General features: G+C 52.0%; 2 protein-coding genes across 2 annotated transcripts; one reads left to right on the top strand and one right to left on the bottom strand.

Annotated features, from left to right (window-relative positions):
- Positions 1 to 5,458: 5,458 nt before the first annotated feature.
- On the bottom strand, positions 5,459 to 8,606 carry NCLIV_010020 (ubiquinol-cytochrome c reductase iron-sulfur subunit, related; the record flags this gene model as incomplete). Its single annotated transcript, XM_003880517.1, has 5 exons — positions 5,459 to 5,544; positions 6,006 to 6,184; positions 6,425 to 6,555; positions 7,082 to 7,386; positions 8,159 to 8,606. The coding sequence occupies 5 exons, from the start codon at positions 8,604 to 8,606 to the stop codon at positions 5,459 to 5,461; spliced, it is 1,149 nt and encodes a 382-aa protein (XP_003880566.1).
- Positions 8,607 to 10,962: 2,356 nt separating this feature from the next.
- On the top strand, positions 10,963 to 14,743 carry NCLIV_010010 (het-R, related; the record flags this gene model as incomplete). The annotated part of the gene is made up of 8 exons (XM_003880516.1): positions 10,963 to 11,134; positions 11,296 to 11,420; positions 11,687 to 11,867; positions 12,145 to 12,502; positions 12,642 to 12,834; positions 13,405 to 13,593; positions 13,898 to 14,139; positions 14,656 to 14,743. The coding sequence occupies 8 exons, from the start codon at positions 10,963 to 10,965 to the stop codon at positions 14,741 to 14,743; spliced, it is 1,548 nt and encodes a 515-aa protein (XP_003880565.1).
- Positions 14,744 to 20,754: the final 6,011 nt, after the last annotated feature.

The following is a 20,754-nucleotide window of genomic DNA, read 5'->3' as shown; positions in this document are numbered from 1 at the left end:
CCTCAAGGTGGAGCTGCCCGCAGTATGGGAAAAGATATCGAAGAGACAAACAGTTAACCGGAAGAGTGCACGAATTTGTGGCTGGATTCGGTCTGTAGAAATGCCGAAACAAGAGACTGTGGAATACCCCATTGCGAGGAGCCGTAGGAGCACCGAGGTGGGCCTCTGGTAGACCGGCGAAAATTTCGTAACCTCTCACGTTTCGGGCACTGATGGGAGGTAACGAGTTAATGCGTCCAGATACATTGCAACTAACACTGTCACGTGTGCTTCTAATGGCGGATAGTGTCAAATCTGGAGTGGACACGACCTCAAATCTGTACCCGGTTCCGACAAGTGATTTCTGAGGGAGAAGGTGGTGGATTTGACCGACAGATTACCAGGTTGTGGAAACAACCGGGATTCCCTCACAATTCCGTTGACAAGTCGAGGGCTACGCTACCTCCGACAAAGGCTCGCTCCTGATTGAGCTGTGCTGTTGCACCAGGCACACACAGTGTCAATGTCCTCGACGCGACATAGCCATCCCGTCCATCGTGGGAAACGCATGCTTCGAGGAAGGTTGCTCATTTACTTGTCCCCAGTTCAGCCTCCCACGGAAGGACGTGGAACGGCAGGGCGAGTTATACACAACCTGAGCAACGGAGATATACATTGGTACCCTGCTGTATATTTGCCTCTCCAGCTCATCATACCCCAGCATCACACATGCAACTTACTCACGGAAACGAGCCCCATGCCACACCTTGGCTACAAATCCGCTTCGGACAGAGCGGGGGAGGAACAGCTCGGTAGGATGTCTGCAACGTGCGACAAACTGGGGACCCAACCGGATCTTTAAAATTGCTGAAATTCAGCAACCCAGCAAATATTGTCGGAATCTACAGCGAAACTAAGATCACGGACTTTCTAAAAGGACCCCACAACGAAACCTGTTAACACGGTCGCACCACCGGCTAAGACTGCCATTTGCGCACTTGAAGAGGCCAAAGAAGAGGAGTTTGATGTCTTAACAGTCACAATCACATTGCAGTTTGACGTGGTTGGAACAGTCTGCTCAGAGCCGTCTTCCTTGTCACCATTCGGTGATGCTTTCGCGTCCGAAGTCTCTGTCGTCTTTTTGGGGACGCAGCTCAATCGGAACTGTTGTTCCGATTCCGGAAACTCCGTCTCCGGGATTGTCAGCTTCACCGAACTACCTTCATTCTCTGTTGTCCACCAAGTCGTACGGAAAGTCGGAAGAATATCAACATAATCCTTCTTGGCGCAGTTTTTCAAATCTTTTTCCTGAGGATCGCAAAACTGAGTCTCATATGACGCCGGACTGAGAGAACCCTAGGAACCGCAGTCAATGGTCAGGGTGTTGTTCGCTGTTGTCATGTCGACCTCCAAGGGCTTAGGGTTGCTGTTTTTGCCGTAAGCGCAGGTGACCACGTTATTCTCCCCAACAGAAGAAGCTCTGGCTTCGACGTTTACTGTTACAGTACATGTCGACTTCGTTTGCACTGCACGCTTGTTATGCTGCGTCTGCGTCTCCTGACAGCCGACGAAGAAGGTCTTCTCAGATAGAGGCAGGTCTGAGTCTAGTAGTTCTAAGCTCCACTCTTTGGTGGCTGGCGTCCCGCGGCTCTTGGCGTCAGATTTTGCTGTCCAACTGATGTTCCGGCTTGTCCCCAAAAGGTCCTTCAGCACGCTGTCCGTGCCTTCAACTGCGGCGCAGTTAATATTGGATGTAGGGCTGTTTTTTAGGGCTTTTTTGCTGGGGACGCACACGTTTGCACCCAGACCCTCCGGTATAGGGAATAGGCGTTCAGCGCTTTCAGCAGAACACTGCAAAATAGCAGTCAGGCTTCCTTTTGAGAGCGTCAAGCCACTCCTGGCTGCGACGGTTTGCGGTGCCCCTGCCGTTGGGAAAGTACATGTGGCGGTTGTACCGACGATTGTTGGTGTAACAGTCGAGTCAGCTGACTCCTGCTGCAAAGTTCGTGTCTGAAGTCCTTCCTGCAGTGAATCTGCAACAACCTGGAAGCTGGAAAGCAAAAATACTCCACCCATGCAAACTGCCACGAGCTTACGGGCCTTGGACTTGAACCCTCCACGCCGTCGCTGCACGCCTCCTGTCTTCGCCATAATGTACATTCTGCAAACGACGTCAGAGAAAAGTGAAAGAGACAGAGAGATGTAGCAAAGTAGCGCCTGTGTAAGCTTGGTAAGAGAAGAATGTAATATTTCAAAAAGCTAGTCGACGGAGAGAGATGCCAGAAGGTTTTGTTGTGCGCGCCTCGGCGACAGCCGAGGGGGGTTTGATGGGTGGCGGTCAGGACGACGGCCAGGATGAAAAAAGCCATATCGGCGACTTCAGTCGATCACTCGCCGTCCAAAATCGAATTTTCTTCTATGAGGCGAAGAGGTGGAGTGATAAGCGAAAATATTGATAAATGAATTTTCATCACATGATTTTTCATTATAATGCGTCAAGCGAAGAGTTGTTCAACAACAGGCAAAGGAACGGGACGTCTGTCCCCTTTGAGATAGCGATTGAGCCTCATTCCGTATACGTTTGTTCGGCTTTCTTCATTTACCCAGTCCAAGGAAAGGTAAAACTTCAGGGCAGAAGAGTTTTAGGGCGCAAGCAGCAACGTGAGGGATTTCCCGTGGGCACGAGGTGAAGTAGACCGTTCAATGTGCATTTCATGGGGAATTGTGTGAAGTCCTGGGGATAAAGCCAACAGCAATGTCTGGGTAATGTGAAAGGCAGGGTTTATCGAGAGGTGTGAAGTGTCGCCGAGAGGAAGGTAATGATCGAGCCGAAGATGAGGTGAGCCAGCGAGAGGTACGACTGGGCATGGGCTTCAGAGAAGGTTCTGTCAGAGACTTCGCCCCTTTTCATCGTTAAACGGTGTTCGGGCGGAAGCGAATGACTCGTTTAGGAGTGGCATAACATGACATCCTACTTCTCAAAGCACTGACAGGGTCATGCTTTTTTGTTGTCCTGATTATTCGGATCGCATCTGCACAGCATCTGGATGGTAGGTCGCCGAAGGAGGCAACGATACGAGAGCAGAAAGATGCCTTAATAGACCTGCGTTGTTCAGATATGGGAACGACTTCAACAGGAGTCTCCGTCAAGAGCACTGACTAAATCGAGAGACTCAACCCTCCCGAACGGTCCTGTAAGGGCGTTTTGGAGACAGACCGATTCCAGCTGCGTGATAACATGGGCGGGAACAAGACAATGGGTGTTTCCCTGCTTCTGCATACGCTCGTGTCTGTGCTGTTTGTTCTCTGATGCATTCTTATTCATATTCTGAGTCTTAATTCCCGACGTCTTAAATATCTTCGGTGGCCTAAGCGGACAGGCATGTCTGCAGCCAGGTCTGCTTAGACAACATTAAACAAACAGTCAATTGGGAGTTTCTTAGATACAGGCGACCCTGAAACAGCAAACATTTTAAGAGCCTGCAGGCCTCGACAATGAACGCCTGCCCCCTGTATCGCCTGCGTCTTTCTTTTTCGCATCTCACTCATACAACGTCTCCGTGCTCCTGGAGAATGCTGTGCTTCTCACGTAGAGAAACCAAGCATGCCTGGTAATTGCGAGATTAATCTTATCGAGCTTTGGTGTGGGTTGCCATCTTCAGCAAGGGTTTACCAATGGGTGTGCGGAATCTGGTGAATGCGGGGCAAACAAGCCCAGCAAGTGGCGTCTCTAGTGTTCACGTGTCACGATGTTTCTAAGTTCTAAGTATGTATCGAAACCTTCGCGCTCTGGTAGGTTAACCTACTCCACAACTACAAAGAGATGCGTTGCAGCCAACTGCTTGCGGATCCCAATTAGAAAGCTAGAGGGATAGGGATACTTCAGCGTTCCTCGCTAGTTTCTATGTATCCAGAAGATCATGTGAAATGCTGTTGCTGTACAGGAGTTGAACCCGACCGTAGCTCCGGCTACTTAGTTTCTATGTATCCTGAAGATCATGTGAAATGCTGCTGCTGTACAGGAGTTGAACCCGACCGTAGCTCAGGCCACGCCTACCGAAATATAACACACCAAACACCACCGGATAGAACTATGTAAGAGCCTGTTGGATTTCAAGGGATGCCTCTGAAATCAAAGCCGCTTGCGGCCCAAAAAACTGGGCGGTCCAAATCAGCTGAAGTGGTCTGTCCCAAAGGCGACCAACGGTTGTCGATTTCGCAGAGGCCACATGTACGGCGACACAGCTCGGAGTGAGCATTCTACTGACAGTTGTACAAGTACAGATTCAAAGAAAAACGTGTCCCTGCTTTTTTTCCTTGTGCGCCGACAAAAAGAGGGCACGATTTAAGTACCAGCAGGCTGCAGAGAAAGCTATGCACAACCAAGAACCCCCCTCCTGCTGGGCTTCGAAATGAATATACCCGGGCAGCTCCGACGGCATAAACACCCGGTGGAACAGCACAGAAATGACGCTCAAACGTATAACGCCAGCTGTTGTGTGGGAATCTTGGCTTTCGGACATCAACAAAGGTACATGTGGCGCTGGGGAAAGATCGGGCTACAGGGCTGTTTAGGCTGGGACAACGCCATTGCACAGACTTGCGTCTTCGCTCCTGGGAGTGATAATCTCTAAGACATTATTATTTATACGCTGTTTTTGGGGAGGATATGCTACGAGTTTAACTACTGGTTTAGATCTTGAACGTCTTTGTTTCAGCTCGTAGGCCACGCCTTTTCTCTTGCACACCCAGACGACGCTGCCTACACTTTTCATCACAGCATAATCAGCTCTGGAAACGCGCAGGGAGAAAAACGCTATCTGTCTGCAGCACTAGGCGTACACGTCAAGGAGAAAGTATCTTGTCTTCTCTTGGCTGGGCGAGACGATCTCTTTGCTACTGGAGGGACAAACAACCAGCTAACGAGCCGGACTTGTGTAAGCAACCATTAACATTGGATGCAGATGTAGTCGTGACCTTCAGTGCAGCAGTTCGCTCGACGCCGTGTAAAACTAGAAGACTGCGCAAAATGTGCCGTGTACTTTCAGTCATTTCTCGACCCCGAATGTTCGGAGAAGCGAGAAGATAGAGGAAAAGCTTTACAATCACACTCGATAGCGAAGACACACTGTCGTCTGCTCTGAGCAATGCCCTCCCATAACCCGGCCCGCTTCTTCATTTCCTTCTTCATTTTTCTGCAGTCGCCGTCACCTTGACTGAAATCCTTTCGACACATCAAAGTCTACGCCGAAACAAATAAAAAATCATGTGGTGTACACGTAAACACAGGTGAAACCCACGTCTTTTCTCCGACTTCTTTCGTCTTTTTCCTTCAGTCGACTGCAGGGCAGTCTTCTCTGTCGTTCCCACCTATTCTCTCCCCGACTGGTGATTCCTCTTCTTTTTCCATAGCGCCACCTGAAACGTGTGGGTTTTCTCTTTGAGCGCAGCTTCATCTGAATGACCTCTCTTTCTCTTCTTAGCCCAGTTTGACGGTATGGTCATCGAGGAAAACTGTCGGTGGTAGTTCGAGGTTGGCGGGGGCGGGGCCAAGGCGGATCCGACCTGGGCAAGCAAAAAAACGAATGAAACACATGGAGAAAAGAACGAAAGTGAAAGAGAAGAAACCCAAATAAATACTAGTAAATTACACTTTCCAACGCCGAACGGTTCCGAGCTTCCACCAGTTCATCTCTTCTTCGTGCCTAAAGTCGTCGGTACACATATGCATTTGTATACACACATATGCATCATACACGCGTATATTTGAACAGACTCGTGACCCCATAATGCTCCAGAAAACACGTATTTCCACTGCCATCACCTCTGCAGTCCAGGTAAATAAACACCACTCTAGTATTTCGACGTGGAATTAAAGGGAGCATTTCTTACACAAATATAGACTGCTCGAATACACACCATGAGGCGCGTACGCAGTCATCGCTACAGTCTGTGAAGCGACATTTCGAACCAAAAACTGCAGAGGTTTGCTTTTCGCTCAGCTTTTTTCTCGAAGCCATATTCACCTGACGTATCATAGTGCGAGCCATGGCACGGGCAGAACCAGCCGCCGTAGTTGCCGCCATCGGTGGGGATACACCCGAGGTGTGTACATACACCGATATTAATGAGCCATTGGGGCCGAGGGCAGCGCTCGCTATCTAACTGAGGGTCCTTCATTGTTCCAATCAATGCGTCGTCCGCCCTGATCAACAAAGGGGAAAAAGACGATAAGATGGACAAACCAGGTGGTCGCCTCATGGGGAAGACGTCGAGCGATCGTCACAGAGGCGTGAAAATTCCTGGTTTCTTTTCGTCGAATTGAAGAATCCATTCCCGAGGCAGTCTACGTACACATTGACATCTCAATAGAAAACAGTACAGCAGACGAGCACACGTGACGACGGGGACAGAAAAGGTGATTGGCATTTCATTTGTGACTTACTGAGCCTTGGCGATGTCCTCAGCTGTACGATGACGCACAAAAACGGGCTTGCCACGCCACTTGAAGACTGCCGTCATACCCTCTTGAATCGGTCGCAGGTCAACTTCTGTCGTTCCAGCAGCAAGCATGTCCTACAACACAAAGCAGGAAGACACTCCACAATAAGTATGCATACCTCTGTGCTTCTTGGGTGGAATGCACTCGCTGTCTTCCATTTCCCTGTCACGGTTCGTGGGCATGCACGTGAGGGCGGCCCCGCGAAGATCCCGACATGACACACACTTAGCCGCATACATCATTTGTTCCTGGTTCAACAAAGAGACAAGGCACCTGACACAAGCTAATTCGTATTCAGACAGCTGCATCAACATAATTGGATATACATAAGTGTACATGTGTACTCGTCCAGTTATGTGCACCAAGGAGAGACGCACACTAGAAAGAAGTCACCTTTGCTCACGGGAAATCAGTGATCAAACAGGCAAACTTATTGGAGCAGCTGGGAAGATCCGTTGACATGCAATGATCAAGACAGACAAAGGCGATTCCCGTCCGATAAAACATATGAGGCGTCATGTCTCTCTCCTTTCGCGGATGTGCCGTCTCCGACATGGTGTGTCTCCGACTTCTCCGATGGCGCCTTGCTGTTTGACTTACCCTCGACACCCACCAATAGTGGACCCATTTGCAGAGAAAAGAACGCATCATGGACGCCGTGATGAAGAAATACGAAGCCGACATGAAGTAGACAAAAGGTCGACGGTCGACGCTGCCAGGCCCGAGGCGATACTCGCGGAAGTCGGGATGAGCGTCGCTGTTGGTGGAGTCCGGATTGGGAATGTTTTCCGCGAAACCGACGGCTCGGAAGTTGTCGGGAGTGAAGCGAGAGATGGAAACGATCGCCGGCTCGTTCGGGTCGTGCCACACACTCGTGCGCGTGACAGTCGCACCGGCCGCCAGTTCTGCAGAGAGAAAGCACCGACGAGGCGGTCAGACGGGGAGAGAAGCTGGAACGACGAGTCCAGAAGGGACAGTTCCCCGGCACGCGAAACGCACCAGACGGACACACACCAGCCACAGACGGTCTTCACGCGTGCGAGGCCGGAGAGAGCGTCTGAGGAGCTTTCTCTCGCCGTTACCCCCGAGTGAAGCGTCAGACACGGATTGCCGTTCTCTCTCGTATTGACGGCGGAAGAAAACAACTACCCAGATGCTAGTATGATCAGGACCACGGTCCTCGGATTCGTTTGACGGAGAACGAGGAGGAGACAGCAGGCGCGAGCGCGGGAACACATGGAGACGGACTGCACAAAGTGTCCCTGAAGTGGGCGTCTCCCGAGACAACCACGACGGAGAGGAAAAGAATCCGGCCTGATCACTGGCAATGAAGAGCGAGACACAGATTGAACAGGAGCAAGGCCACTCGAGGAAAGAGGAAAAGAAACGAATATCCGAGCGTGTGACAGGAGGTACACGAACGCCACGCGAGTGGAAAGGAAAGAAGTCCCAAGCACGTGATGTTTCCTCGACCTTTCTTGCGAAACGTCCGTGTGCGATCCGGAGCAGATTTGTTTCTCTTTCGTCTCGATCCCCACTTCCATCCGTTAGTGTGTACGCTGTGCCTTTTTCCCTTGTTTTTTCCCCTCCACCCTTCTGTCACCACTTTCAGCAGGTTCCCCTCTCGATCTGCGCGGATCCCTTCCGCGCTGTGCTTGCGCCGCGCATATCGCCTACCTCCTTTCGAGAGATCGGGAGTTCGAGGGAAAGTTGGCTCCGCGGTCTCCTTGTAGTGCCAGTACCTGACGCGTTTGAACCAACCCTCAGTCTGGTGGGGGCTGCTGACGGGCTCGACGAGTTCCGACACATCGGTGACTTCCTTGTCGAGGTGTTTTTGCTGTTGCTGTTCCTCCAGCTGCCACAGTGACGGGTGATCTGCCTGATCAAAACGGTTGTAGAAGAGGGGAACCTCTGAGGCAGGCAACTCGTGCTTGTCTGGGCGGATGTTGTGGCTGTAGACAGAGAAGTGGCGACGCGGCGAGACGGGAAGAAGGACAGCCGAGAGCGGAGAAGTGAAAGAGCGAGCACACAGCGGGGAGGCGACAGTGGCCGGACAGCCCAGCGTGTGGACTCGCGCGGCGAGGCTCGCCTTTGCGGCGAAGAGCGGCGAGGAGAGAAAGGCCATCTTCTCGGCGTGAGGCAGAGAACAGGGGGAACAGGCGGGCACTGAGTGAAGAGGCGAGGAAGAGACGGGACCGTTCGCCAAGAAGGCGGAAGAGTGGGAGCGGGCCAGAGTGTGTGAGCAGACTCAAGCGGGGCGCCAGGCCTCTGGACACGGTGGATCCGAGGGGAGGCTTTAGTTTCTCGCACCGTCTGTCTCTCTACACGCGTTCGCTTTTCGGGTGTCGGCGGACGGGAGACCAGAAGGAAAGTTAGCGGCTGCGGAGCCTCTCGTCCACTGTGAACGCCGTGAGGCGCAGAGAGGCGAGATGGCGCGTGGACGAGAAAACAAAGGTACGGGCCGCAAAGGAAAAGACAGAAACCAACTCGCGTTCGCTCGTGTTTCCCTTTCTCTACCTAGTCTTCTTCTAGTCTTCTTCCTCATGCGTCACAGAAAAGCGCTACGCACTCTTGCCACGCCTGTCCGACGTCGAGATCCCGAGAACACAAACTGCACGGTGCTCGCGGCTCCGTCTTCTCGGCGCTCGAGAACGCTATGCGTGTTTTCTGCGAACGAAAACGAACAAAAAGTCGGCGTTTCTTTCTGCTACAGACAAAGCCGCAGAAACGACGCCAAGAGAGAGGGCGAGTTTGTCGACTTCTCGAGGTTGGCCCCTGTTGGTCCGCTACGACCACCCGGCAAGGTCCTCCACTCTCCGTTTGAGCACGGCAATTCGGCTAATAGTCGGAAACCCCAGCGAGACAGACGGGCACAGAGAGGCTGCCGTCGATAGGTACTGTCTATGTATAGGCCCGCACATTTGTGCAACGACCACAGACCCTTCTCTCGGCCCCCACAAGGAGCGCGTGCACAGAGACGACGACGACGACGGCAGCAGCGGAACGGATGGTTTTTCGGCTGGAAGGCAGCTTCGCGAAAGCGTAAAAATTGTGCCGGGGAAGACCAATTGCATGTGCGAATTTCTCGGGGTCGTCGACGATTTGGTCCCTTCTGTTCAACCTCCTCTGTAACCGAGGGGAACACGCTCTTCTCCTTTTCTTCCTGACTTCCAGACTAGGCCCCTTCCAGTTTCCTTCTGTTTCTTCTTGTCGGTCTCTTCCCCGTTTTCTCTGCTTTCGCGTCACACTCTTCTCTCCGCGGCCTCCACTGCTCAGACAGATTCGGGTACCCGCCTGCTTCCTTTGTCTCTCCTGTGTCCCCTCACGTCTCCTCTCTTCTTCTCACTCAGCTCCTCTCTCTGTCGACCACTCCACGTTTTGAAAGACGTTCGGAGAGTCGAGTTACAACCAATTTGTTCGTGCCACAACCCAGCGTGGTGTTTCGCTTCCCTCTCCCCTGTCGCTTGCAACGGCGTTCGCTTCCTTCATTGTCTCGTATCTCTTTTTCCTTGTCTTCTCTCGTCCCCCTCCTCCTCCCGTGGGTCCGTCAGCGAAGCCGTGGTTTGTTGTGGCGGAAACACACAGCTCCTGGCTCTCGTCACTTTCCTCGTTGATCTCCAGTTTCCAGAGACAGAGAGTTCTTCTGCGGTTTGCGCTGGCCTCCCTCTGCTCCCTCGTGCTCCTGTTCAGCGCTTTCCTTCTCTCGCCTCTTGGAGAGTGCTGGTATACAAACTTTCGCGATCTCCTCACCGTTTTTTCGTCCACCCACTCACCTCCAGCGGACTCTCGAAGCCGCCGCTCTGCTGTTGGTCTGGTCCTGTCGCGTTCGCGAAGTTTATCTTGGCGCTGTCTGCCTTCTCTGTTCTCTTCCCCTTCTTTTCGGTCCTTTTCACCCAGCGACTCTCAAGCCTAGCGAGGGGAAATCCGTCGGTCGCGTTTCTAACACGACACCCAAAGACACTAAATCAGACAAAGGAGTCAAGTCGTGGCTTCGGTTCCTAGTCTTGCGTCTCCAACGAATTTTTCACCAAAATCCACCCTAGAGGTGCATGGGTCTACTTCGGACAGTTTGTCATTCCTGTCTCTTTTCACCGTGCTTTCTCCCGTCCTGCTTCGAGCTTTCTGTCTCCGTGCGTTCCTCCAAAGTTGGTGGACAGGGGACAACAAGCAGCCGATCAACGGGGTCTTCACGGCCTGCCTTTCCCTTCCCGGCCCCGTCGAGGTCCAAGCCTCCTTTTCCACTTCTCCCTCTCCCGGCCTTTCTCCCGCACCTCCCTCTTCCTCCCCGTCCCCCTCAGCGGCTGGCTCTTTCGTCGAACGTGCTGCCGACAACGTCTAGTCTTCTCGCCCTAAAAGACCTTCGAATTCTGTTGATTTGGCTCCCCTCGCTGCTCCCCCTTCCTCTGCGTGTCTTCGTCCTCGTGCTCTCTTGTGCCTCTCTTCCGCCCTTCCTCTTGTAGTTCTTCGCTTCAGCCCACGCGATGGCGTCTCTCGTTTGCGCCATATCCGGCGTCATTCCGGAGGAGCCGGTTTTCTCCGTTAAGACAGGACTCATCTACGAGAAGCGTCTGATTAAGAAGCATCTCGAAACCAGCGGCGTCTGCCCAGTTACTTCTCAGTCGCTGAGTGAAGATGATCTCTCAGATGTAAAATGTAAGGCCGACGCAGAGTGGCCGACATGGAAATTTGCCTTCGTCTTCTCTCTGTGCGCGTGAAGCTCCGCTGAGACGTACCGCTCTGTTGTCTGTCTCTTCGCGGCTGTGTGCGTCTAGCTGCATCTCACCTTTCTTCTTCACCGTCTCTTTCTTCTGTAGGTCCGAAGGCGGCGCGCCCTCGACCTGTGACCGCCGCGTCGATTCCTGGGTTGCTGTCGCTCTTCCAGAGTGAATGGGACGCGACTATGACGGAAGTCTTTGCTCTCAAACAACACCTCGAAACGGTGAGGATACAGAGAAGACACGACGAAAGAGCCAAGGGGCGACAGACAGAGAACACCACACACACGAGAGAGAGAGGGGAAAGGACGCTAGCCTAGAAGGGAGTGAACGTCACGGGTGCATTCGTGATTCACCAAGTTCTCTCGCGTTCCCCATCCACAGGATCACCACGACCTCGGCCTCGTACCAGTCGTGAGGGAGCAGCGACGCGAGAAGATCAATTTTTCTCATCGCTGTTCTCATCTGTCTCCACTCGTATCTTCTATAGGCCCGACAGCAACTAAGTCAATCTCTGTATCAACAGGATGCAGCAACCCGAGTTATTTCTCGTCTTCTTCGAGAGCGAGACGCAAGTCGCCAGCAAGTCCACGCACTGCAACAGCAGTTGCTTCAGGCGCAGAAGCGGGCTGCGGCGTCAGGGGCTGGAGGCGATGCTGATGAAGAACCCGGTAAGGAGTCGAACGCCAAACTCGGTGTTTCTTTTCCCGCATTGCTCGTGTTTCCCGTGTGTGTTGTCGCTCCTCGTCAAGATGTGAACCTTGCTTCTCTCCTTTTCGCTACCCCGGTTGGAGGTGATGGCGACAGGAAGCGTCTATCTGAGCGGCGCGACCCTTTTTCTTTCTGTTGCGTCCCTGCGTCGTGTTCTCGTTTCATTTCAGCGCCTTCGCCTTTTTTCCACCGTTGCGGGGAACACGCAAAATGCTCTTCTGTTTGCGTTCTTTCTAGGTTTATCCGAGGAGCTCGTCCAGCAGATGCAGGCGCTGGCCAAGCAGCTGCTGGTGGCGAGAAAGAAACGCCAGATCGACGACGTCCTGCCGGCCTCCCGCGCGGCTTCGTTCAAGTGTATCTACAGCCTGCCTCTGCATTCGTCTGCTGACCGCGGAGTCTTGTGTTGTGAATTCGATCCGAAGAACCCGAAATCCGTCACGGCGACCGGGGGCTACGACGGCAATGTCATTCTCTTCGATCTGGAGAAACAGAAGACGTTGTATAAGTTGACGGGACACACCAAGGCTGTTCGGAGCACGAAGCTGCATGTGTCGGAGCCCGTTGTGATCTCGGCGTCCGATGATAAGACCGTCAGGTGAGAGAGAGGAGACAGACGGGATGGACAGCGGAACTTTGTTCTTCGGCATATGAGTCCGGTCCAGTCGCCGCGTTTTTGTTTTCTTCCATGCATGGTGTCTTTCATCTTTTGTGCTTTCGCTCCTGCGCATTCTCAGGATTTGGCGAGCCTCCGGCGACGGCCCGTACAAAACGGCGGCGACCATTCGCAAGCATCGCGGCGAAGTCACTTGCCTCTCACTCCATCCCCTCGGCAATTACTTCGCTTCCTGCGCGGCAGATAAGTCTTGGGCGTTCTCCGACATACAAGACGGCAGATGCCTGCAAATGCAAAGAAACCTCTCTTGCCAGGTAAGCAGCGTCTCTTGCGTTTCATGCGGGAGTAAAGATGCGCCGTCTCCACGAGACAAATCTAGAGACTTCACGGAATGCGATTTTCACAAAAATTTCCTAGTTTTTGTCAACTTCCAAACCAGCATGTATCTGCTTTGTAGCAGGGTGTCATCCAAGACACGCGGTATCTATGTGTCTGTATACGCATCATATACGTGTCTATTCGAATACGTATTTACATACGTAGAAATATGTGTGCTTTTATTTCCCGGGAATTAATATATGTTTCCAGTCTCTGTGGATAGTTCGTGAAGCAGCACAGGACAACGCCCGGACATCGCGACGGGTTTTAACTCTGGTCCGAGGTAGATCTACGCTGTATTTTCGCCATGCTTATAGCGAGGAATTCCTCTCTTTGTGGATGAGGACCGGCCATGCGTACGAGAGAAAGAGGTCAAGAATCTGCGGGGAAAGCCGCACGTGGTCCTCAGCGCACCAGGGGATGCAACGGGACGCGTCGGACCGTGACTACGCCCATGGCTGGCCGTGTTTCCTGGCTCTCTCTCTTGTTCTGTGTATTTTTCGCAGTACAAGTGCGTTTCTTTCCACCCCGATGGCATGATTCTTGGAGGAGGAGGCGTCGACGGCAGCGTGCACATCTGGGACATGAAGGGCTTGGCGTATCGCGCTGCGCTGAAGGGGCATGGCGGCCCCATCAATCAACTCGCCTTCTCTGAAAACGGCTATTACCTCGCGACTGCTAGCAGCGATGGAACAGTACGCGAACGAGAGAGCGGGCGTAGTTTCCCGAACGTTTTTCTGCTTTCCGGGAACAACGAATCAGGACGGAGAAGGGAATTAGATCTGAGCGTTTTCTGTGATCTTCGCTATGTCTACAGTAGTGGAAGAGATGGGGGTAGGCAGGGAAAGAACCCGTCAAACAATACAAGGTGTGTTTTTGTGGCGGGGTCGTCCTCCGCTTTGAACCCCGCGGTCTCTCCGTTTGTGCCATGAGCAAAGGAAGACAGCTTCAAGTGTTTTCCACTTCCCTTCCCTGTGACTCTTGCTGTTTGGTTTTCAGGTTCGCTTGTGGGATCTAAGAAAGTCTCTCTCGTTCCAAACCATCGACATGAACGAGGCGAATCCCGGAGAGGGCGATAAACAGAAACTAGAAGCCGCGTGCGTCACTTTCGACAAGAGTGGGCAGTACATTGCATGCGGGGCGACTAATAATGCTATTGCTCTCTACCATTTCGAAGCCAGAGCTGCGGCGGCCAATGTCATTAATCTCCTGGATCACACCGACAAGGTGACAGATGTCAAGTAAGTCAACCTGGCGGGAAGTGGTAGAAGAGTTCGAGAAGAAGAGTGTGTGAAGTCGTCTTCCGTGTAGCGCATATGAGGCCTCCATAAGTGCTTTTCTGTGGTGTGGTGTCGATTCGCCTCCGTTGCCGCTGTGTCAAGAGGGAAAAGAAGGTGTCCCGACGTTTCCGAAACCGGAACTGTCTCCGCCCACGTCGTGACTCTTGTCGGTTCAACAGATGTTATGCATGTTTAGGCTGTGAAAGTAACGGTGTGAAAGGGAAAAGGGAGACGACGTAAAAACTGGCTCTGTCTCCTCTCCTTTTCCTCTTGTCGGTGTGGTTGTTCTTAGTATCACGCTGCGACTCCATTGCTCGTTACGATTGCTGCTGTGTGTTAGACGTGCACAAGCAGATGGCAGAGATTCCACATCCACTTTTTCTGAAGAGAGATGAACTTGAGCGGGAAGGGAGGCAATTTGAGGAATACGAGAACACGTGTTACCGCTCCGATATTTTTACGTTATGCTGTGTTCAGGATCGGAGAAGGTGCCGCGATGCTGCTGTCTTCCTCCATGGATCGAACTGTACGCGTGTGGACCCCTGCAGAGGAAGACGAAGAATGAGAGAGACCGAAGAAAGCTGCGCTAAGTTGCTGTTCTGTTGCATTTTCCTCCCCCTTTTCTTGCTAATGTCGCTTGTTTGGAGAACAACTGGAACATGTGGGATGGTGCGGGTGGGTAGATATTTCTTTTCGTTCGGTGTCGCTTCGGCACGTTGAAGATTTAAAGAGAGACCACCGAAACGGAGAGGATAGACGAAGAAGTGTCGAATACATTGATGCTTTGTTGTCTTTCCAGAGCAGAACAACTGTCTCTTCCTTTTTCCCATTTCCTCTCTCCGTCTGTATGTTGTGCTCTCGGGAAGTCTTCATCCTGTTCCGCGGGTGCTCCCTGGTCCCTTTACAGTCCCTTTTCCTCGCTGAATTTCCTTTTCTCTATCACTCTGTTGAGTGTCCTGAGTTGCGGTGCTGCCTTTTTCTGCTCGTCTCTCTTGGTGCCCCCACTTTTCGACCTACCGCCGCTGTACCTGCGCGGTGTATATCATTCATTCTATGAGAGACCGAGGTGACAGGAAAGGCTACAGATGGAACCTCCTTACGTCTATGGTGTCGATTTTACTTCTTTTCGGATAAACGGATGAAGTGACATGCGCTTCCCCGACCACCTCTCTTCTGGCTGGTGCCTCTATTTCTGAAAAAACATCCCGGTACCCTGTACTTGATTATGGTCACTCAGTTTCAACAGAGTGAGAGAGCGAAGATGAGGGAGAAGAGCAGGGGGGAAGAGCAGGGACGCTGTGTTTGCTATTTCCAGTCTTCGCTTAGCTTTTCAAGGCAGGCGTCCAAGAGCGCCGTTGGTCCTGAGCTGGGTCCTGGCGTTTGTCCCTTCGCGGCCCTCTTGAGCACGTTCAAGCGGTGTCTCCTGGTTTCCCTGGAATTGATTCTTTCGAAGATCTCTGGCGCATTTCCCCATTCACTCGCGCCTGTCAGTTCAGGGACGAACGGACTACAGCGATACCGAGTTTTGCGGGGGAGACGAAATGAGGGATTCCCTGTCGGTACGGTGAAGAACCGCAGGGGCAGTTGACCGACGAGACCTCATGTGAACCGTACCGGTGACTTGAATCTTTTGCGAAGGCTGCACTCCAGTCTGTGCTTGCAGGAGCGGTTGATGTCACGGGAGAGACATAGAGAGCCTCTAAGCGAACAAAGGGTGAAGTGTGGAGAAAGCGAGTGACAGAAGCAAACACATAGACAGACATGTAGTGAATATCTTAGCGTCTTTTTGGTGGTCCCTGTCGCACGAGAAGAGAGACAAAATCTTTACCAGCTGGCAAGTAACCGCCCGAAGTTTGAGACTGTGGAAAGTGGCAAACCGGATGGAGACAGTCTTCGGAAAGGCACATTCGTAGACTGTTCTCGAGACAGAATGCAGCACGGGAGTGGAGTAGTGTACCGCCACTTCCATGTTTCCGGGAAACGAACACCTGCTGTCTACATACACCACCTGACGGATTCACAGCATCATCCCATTCGTGGGGTGAGCACGTGAAAAGTGGCCAGTCCACCTCGACGAAGATGAACGAAGAAGGCCAATAAAAAGCTCCTTGTTGGCCTTTCCTGTGACTCACGCGACGGTCGTGTCCACCGCAGATACTCAACAACTCACTAAGACCTTGACACACGTGTCTTTTGAGAGCAGGTGTCAGGTCTGTGTGCGCCTCCGGCCAATGAACGATGAAATCTTTCGTCCACAGCCAAATTGCACTGAAAAACCGACAGGGACCGGGTGCGTTGGTCTGCCCTTTTCTCGAAATGTGCACAGGTGCTCTAGTTCGCATGTTTCATGTCCCAGAGGAAGTCTCCACCAGTATATGCGCGATACGAGTCTTGCGTGTGCTACGTGGCATGGTCATGTAGAATATCTGAGACATCTGCATACAGGAATTATAATCTCTCTCGTGCTGACCACAAATGGGAACGGTTCTGTATGCACGTGCAGTCTCCCGGTGACCTGCGACGGTAGAGTTCAAACTTTCAACATATCGTTGTACCCCGACTAAGGCATTACGTCGGCAAGATCCTCCTTTTAAAACAGAAGTAAAACGTCGCCGAGTTGCGTTCAAGTGATCGGGACATGCAGAGTGGTCGCAAATCCATGAAGCTAACCGGCAGCAGAAACAAACTGATGTATCTAGAAGTCTCTAGGAACACCAGAATCCTTCCAAGGAACCAACAAGGAGCCCCGTCACGGCGGCTGCTGCTATCATCTGCACAGTTGGCGATGCAGGCGATGTCGAGTTAGCTGCGTTGACGGTCACAATCACATTGCAGGTTAATGAAGCCGTACCCGTCTCTTCAGAAACCTCCTCCTTCGGAGATTTGTTTTCATGTTGGGGTGTGGTTGCATCGAGTTTCTTGTGCACGCAGCCCAAACGGAATTGCTGTTGTTCTTCCGGAAAGTCCGTATGGGGGATTGCTAGCGTAGCAGCATTGCCTGTAGTTTCCTTTGTCCACCAGCTTGGTACAAATGTAGGAAGAACGCCTTCTAACTTTTTTGTGCAGTTCTTCAAGTCTGTGGTATGTGGATCGCAGTATTCAGTGCTCTCTGTCGTAGGATACAGCGAACCTTCCGAACCACAGTCAATGGTCAGGGTGGTTTCTCTGTTGACATCTCCACCTCTAAGGGCTTAGGGTTGCTGTTTTTGCCGTAAGGGCTTAGGGTTGCTGTTTTTGCCGTAAGCGCAGGTGACAACGTTATTCTTCCCAACAGAAGAAGCTCTGGCTTCGACGTTTACTGTTACAGTACATGTGGACGCGGTGGTAGGCTGTGCCTCTTTTTTCTGCTGGCACCCGACGAAGGTTTTGTCGGAAACAGGCAGGTCTGACTCCAGTAGCTCCAAGCTCCACTCTGTGCTGGTCTGGGCCTCACGACTCTGAGTCTGTTTCTTTTTGTGTCCACTGGATCTCGCGGCTTGTCCTCAGGAGGTCTTGCAACTCTATTTCTTTGCAGCTTACTGTGCTTGCTGCAAGCTTGCATTCGTCACCTTCGTCGCCTTGCTGGCTTGGATCACACACGTTTGTTCCGATACCCGTCAGTATTGTGGATAGCTTGACATTATTTTGATTTTCTCCAGAACACTTCAAAGTAGCAGTCAGATTTCCTTTCGACAACGTCAAGCTTTCAGTCCCAGTGGCCCCAGTGCCTGCTTTGGCGGCTGCCGGAATTCGCATTTGGCGAGAGAATTTGTGATTACTGGTGGAACAGTTGTACTGGGCACCTGCTGCAAATTTCTTCCCTGAAGACCTTCATGCACTTGATCTGCGACAGCCTGACCACTCGAGAGTAAAAACACTCCTTTTTTTTGCGTCCACCTTCGGAGGCCAGTATGCTCTGAAACCTGTCGCGGACTGATTGCACTGGTGTAGCATGTACGAAAGATGCAGAAAGGGACATTACAGGGAGGAACAACGATAATGAGAGGATACGGAGAAAAACAATGTGGCTGTGTGTGTGTGTGTTCTGGAAGCTACGCACCATGCAGAGAATAAATGTGGATGGTATCAAAGTGTCGCTGTTGCCAGCGAGACTGTGCGATACCCGCACCGCGGTCTACCCGGACACATAATATTTAAGAACAGACGCAAACTCTCTATTGTAGTCGCTGCCTGGAGAGCATTGTTGTACGGAGCGAGAAAAGTACTCGCGAAGCTTAGAGTCACAGAAGCCGAAAAAGGCAAAGGAACGAGGAACGTGGGCACTCCGCGGTGACGCGAATAGTTTGCTGAAGAGTGTCCAGCATCCCGATTCCACAATGGGGGTATCGAATTTGCAGTACACACATTACACACGGTATGAGGGGAGTCAGGACGTTGTCACAGAAAACCATGCCGCCCGTTTTTACCTCCTGAGCGCTAGTTCTGAGGACGACGTCGACGCCTCACCGTGCATTCCAACAGACTGCGGAGAATCAGTTGATCCGTTCTATCGTAGACTGAAACACTCATGGGCCAGCCCCTCTTCGTAGAAATGTGAAAGAATGAGACGAGTGAAACACCCTTGGTTCCACTTCACCTGAGCTCGTCTCTTTATGCGGTCCCGTAAGGAGCGACTCCTCAAATCGCCACTCCTGAAATAAATCTTCACAGCACCAAATTTGTGGAAGGCGGTGACTCGAAAAAGCAGAGAAAACTCAAAAAGAATGACGCTGACTAAAGCCCCCCCTCCGGCATTGTTTGTGAGGACAAAACCAAAGGCCTGGTCTTGCAAAGTCATGATAACAACTGGATTGCCTGGTGTTTCGAACAACGGCGCCCATTGTGTCGTCACATCCAAATCCGCGGACCATTTCTACGAAGAGTCCTGATACATTTTATTTCGGCACAAACGGAACAGCGGGGGTACCAACGAGCACAAAGCTGCATCTTCGGGTAGTGGCGTGGCATGTCCCGCTCGCAAGTCGCCGAAAGGCACAGCCCCACGCAATTAGTGCCTCTCTTGATGTGTGTACTTTCGAACTGCGATCCGTGGCCCCAGGACAGCCAAAACATCAAATGTACCGACCTGCATATCCTTGTGATTTCGCTAGACGAGGCTACAAGGGTTATTCGAGATGGGAGAAACCCACCGGACACAAGTGGAAATTGTGAAAACAGGCTCGGCAGGAAACGCTGAACAGTTGCTGAAATCGAGATAGCGCCGTGATGCCTGGAACGCCCAACACGACACATCATCACAACGATTACAAGGAGCCCACCAGGAGCCCTAACAAAGCAACCGCACCAGAGACTGTAGCTACCATTTGACTAGTTGACGATGCAGAGCTTCCTGACTTCACAGTCACAACCACATTGCAATTCGACGTAGTCACAACCGTCTGTGAGCCGTCGTTTGCCCCACCCTTGCTAGTCTTCGGTGTATCACCAGATCCCGAAGAATCTGTCTTGTTGGGAACACAACTCAATCGGAATTGCTGGTCTGAGTCCGGAAACTCAGTCTCCGGGATCGTCAGCGTAGCGGGACTCTCCGCGTCCGCATTTGTCCACCAGCTCTCCACAAAGCTGGGAAGAATACCTACGTAGTCCTTCTCGTTGCACTTCTTCAAGTCTGCTTCCTGAGCGTCGCAGTGGTGAGTTGCATATGTAGTCGGATGAAGAATACCCTCGGAGCCACATTGAAGAGTGAGGGTGTTATTCTCTGTCGTCATCTCAACCTTCCGGGGCGCAGGGTTGCTGGCTTTGCCGTACGCGCAAGTAACGACGTTCCTATCCCCAACAGAAGAAGCTCTCGCTTCGACGTTCACCGTGACCTTGCATACCTTATTAGTTTGTCGAGAGGGGGGAATGGTGTCTTGACACCCAACAAGGAAGCTCTTGTCGGTCACAGGAATGTCAGCATCCTCCAGCTGCAATGTCCACGTTTCTGTGTTTCCTGACGTTGGTTGCTTGTGTGTCCACGTAACCTCGCGGTCTGTTCCAAGCAAGTCTTTCAGCGCGATTTCTTTGCCATCGGAGGCGGTGCCAGCGAATTTGCATTCCTCTTTCTCCTTTTCGCGTCGGATCACACACTTTTGCCAGGCTCTGTGGTATCATCGTGATCGTTGCTGCCTTACATACCAACGTACCGGCGAGGCTTTTTTGCAACAGCGTCAGTGTAGCAGGAGCTGCCCCGGCGGCGGCTACTCGACCTCCTGCTGTTAAACATACATATTCGCTATGATATTTTTACTCCATTGCTAACTCAGCAATTCTCCGTCCGTTGCTACCCTTGTCTCCTGCCACCCGCCTATTTCCCCTAACGATGTGTCTTCGACTTCACATCTGCGAAACACTGCTCGCTTTCACCTGTCAAATGATCTCAACCGTCAGTGTAGAACGCCAATTGAACGCTCACATGAAACCGATGAGCGGAGTGGAGATTCTATTGTCTCCAAACGTCCAGGAGGGAAGGAGTGGCTTCTTGAGTTACTGTTGAGGCCAGGACGCAATCGCTCATGTATTCATGGTCCTGGGAGACCCGTTCAGACCTCCCGTGCTGTCCGCAAACGAAATGTGCAATGGAAATAGTACTCGAAA

Source organism: Neospora caninum, chromosome IV (genome assembly GCF_000208865.1).
Source record: "Neospora caninum Liverpool complete genome, chromosome IV".
NCBI classification, from domain to species: domain Eukaryota; phylum Apicomplexa; class Conoidasida; order Eucoccidiorida; family Sarcocystidae; genus Neospora; species Neospora caninum.
This window is presented reverse-complemented; position numbering and strand designations above follow the sequence as displayed.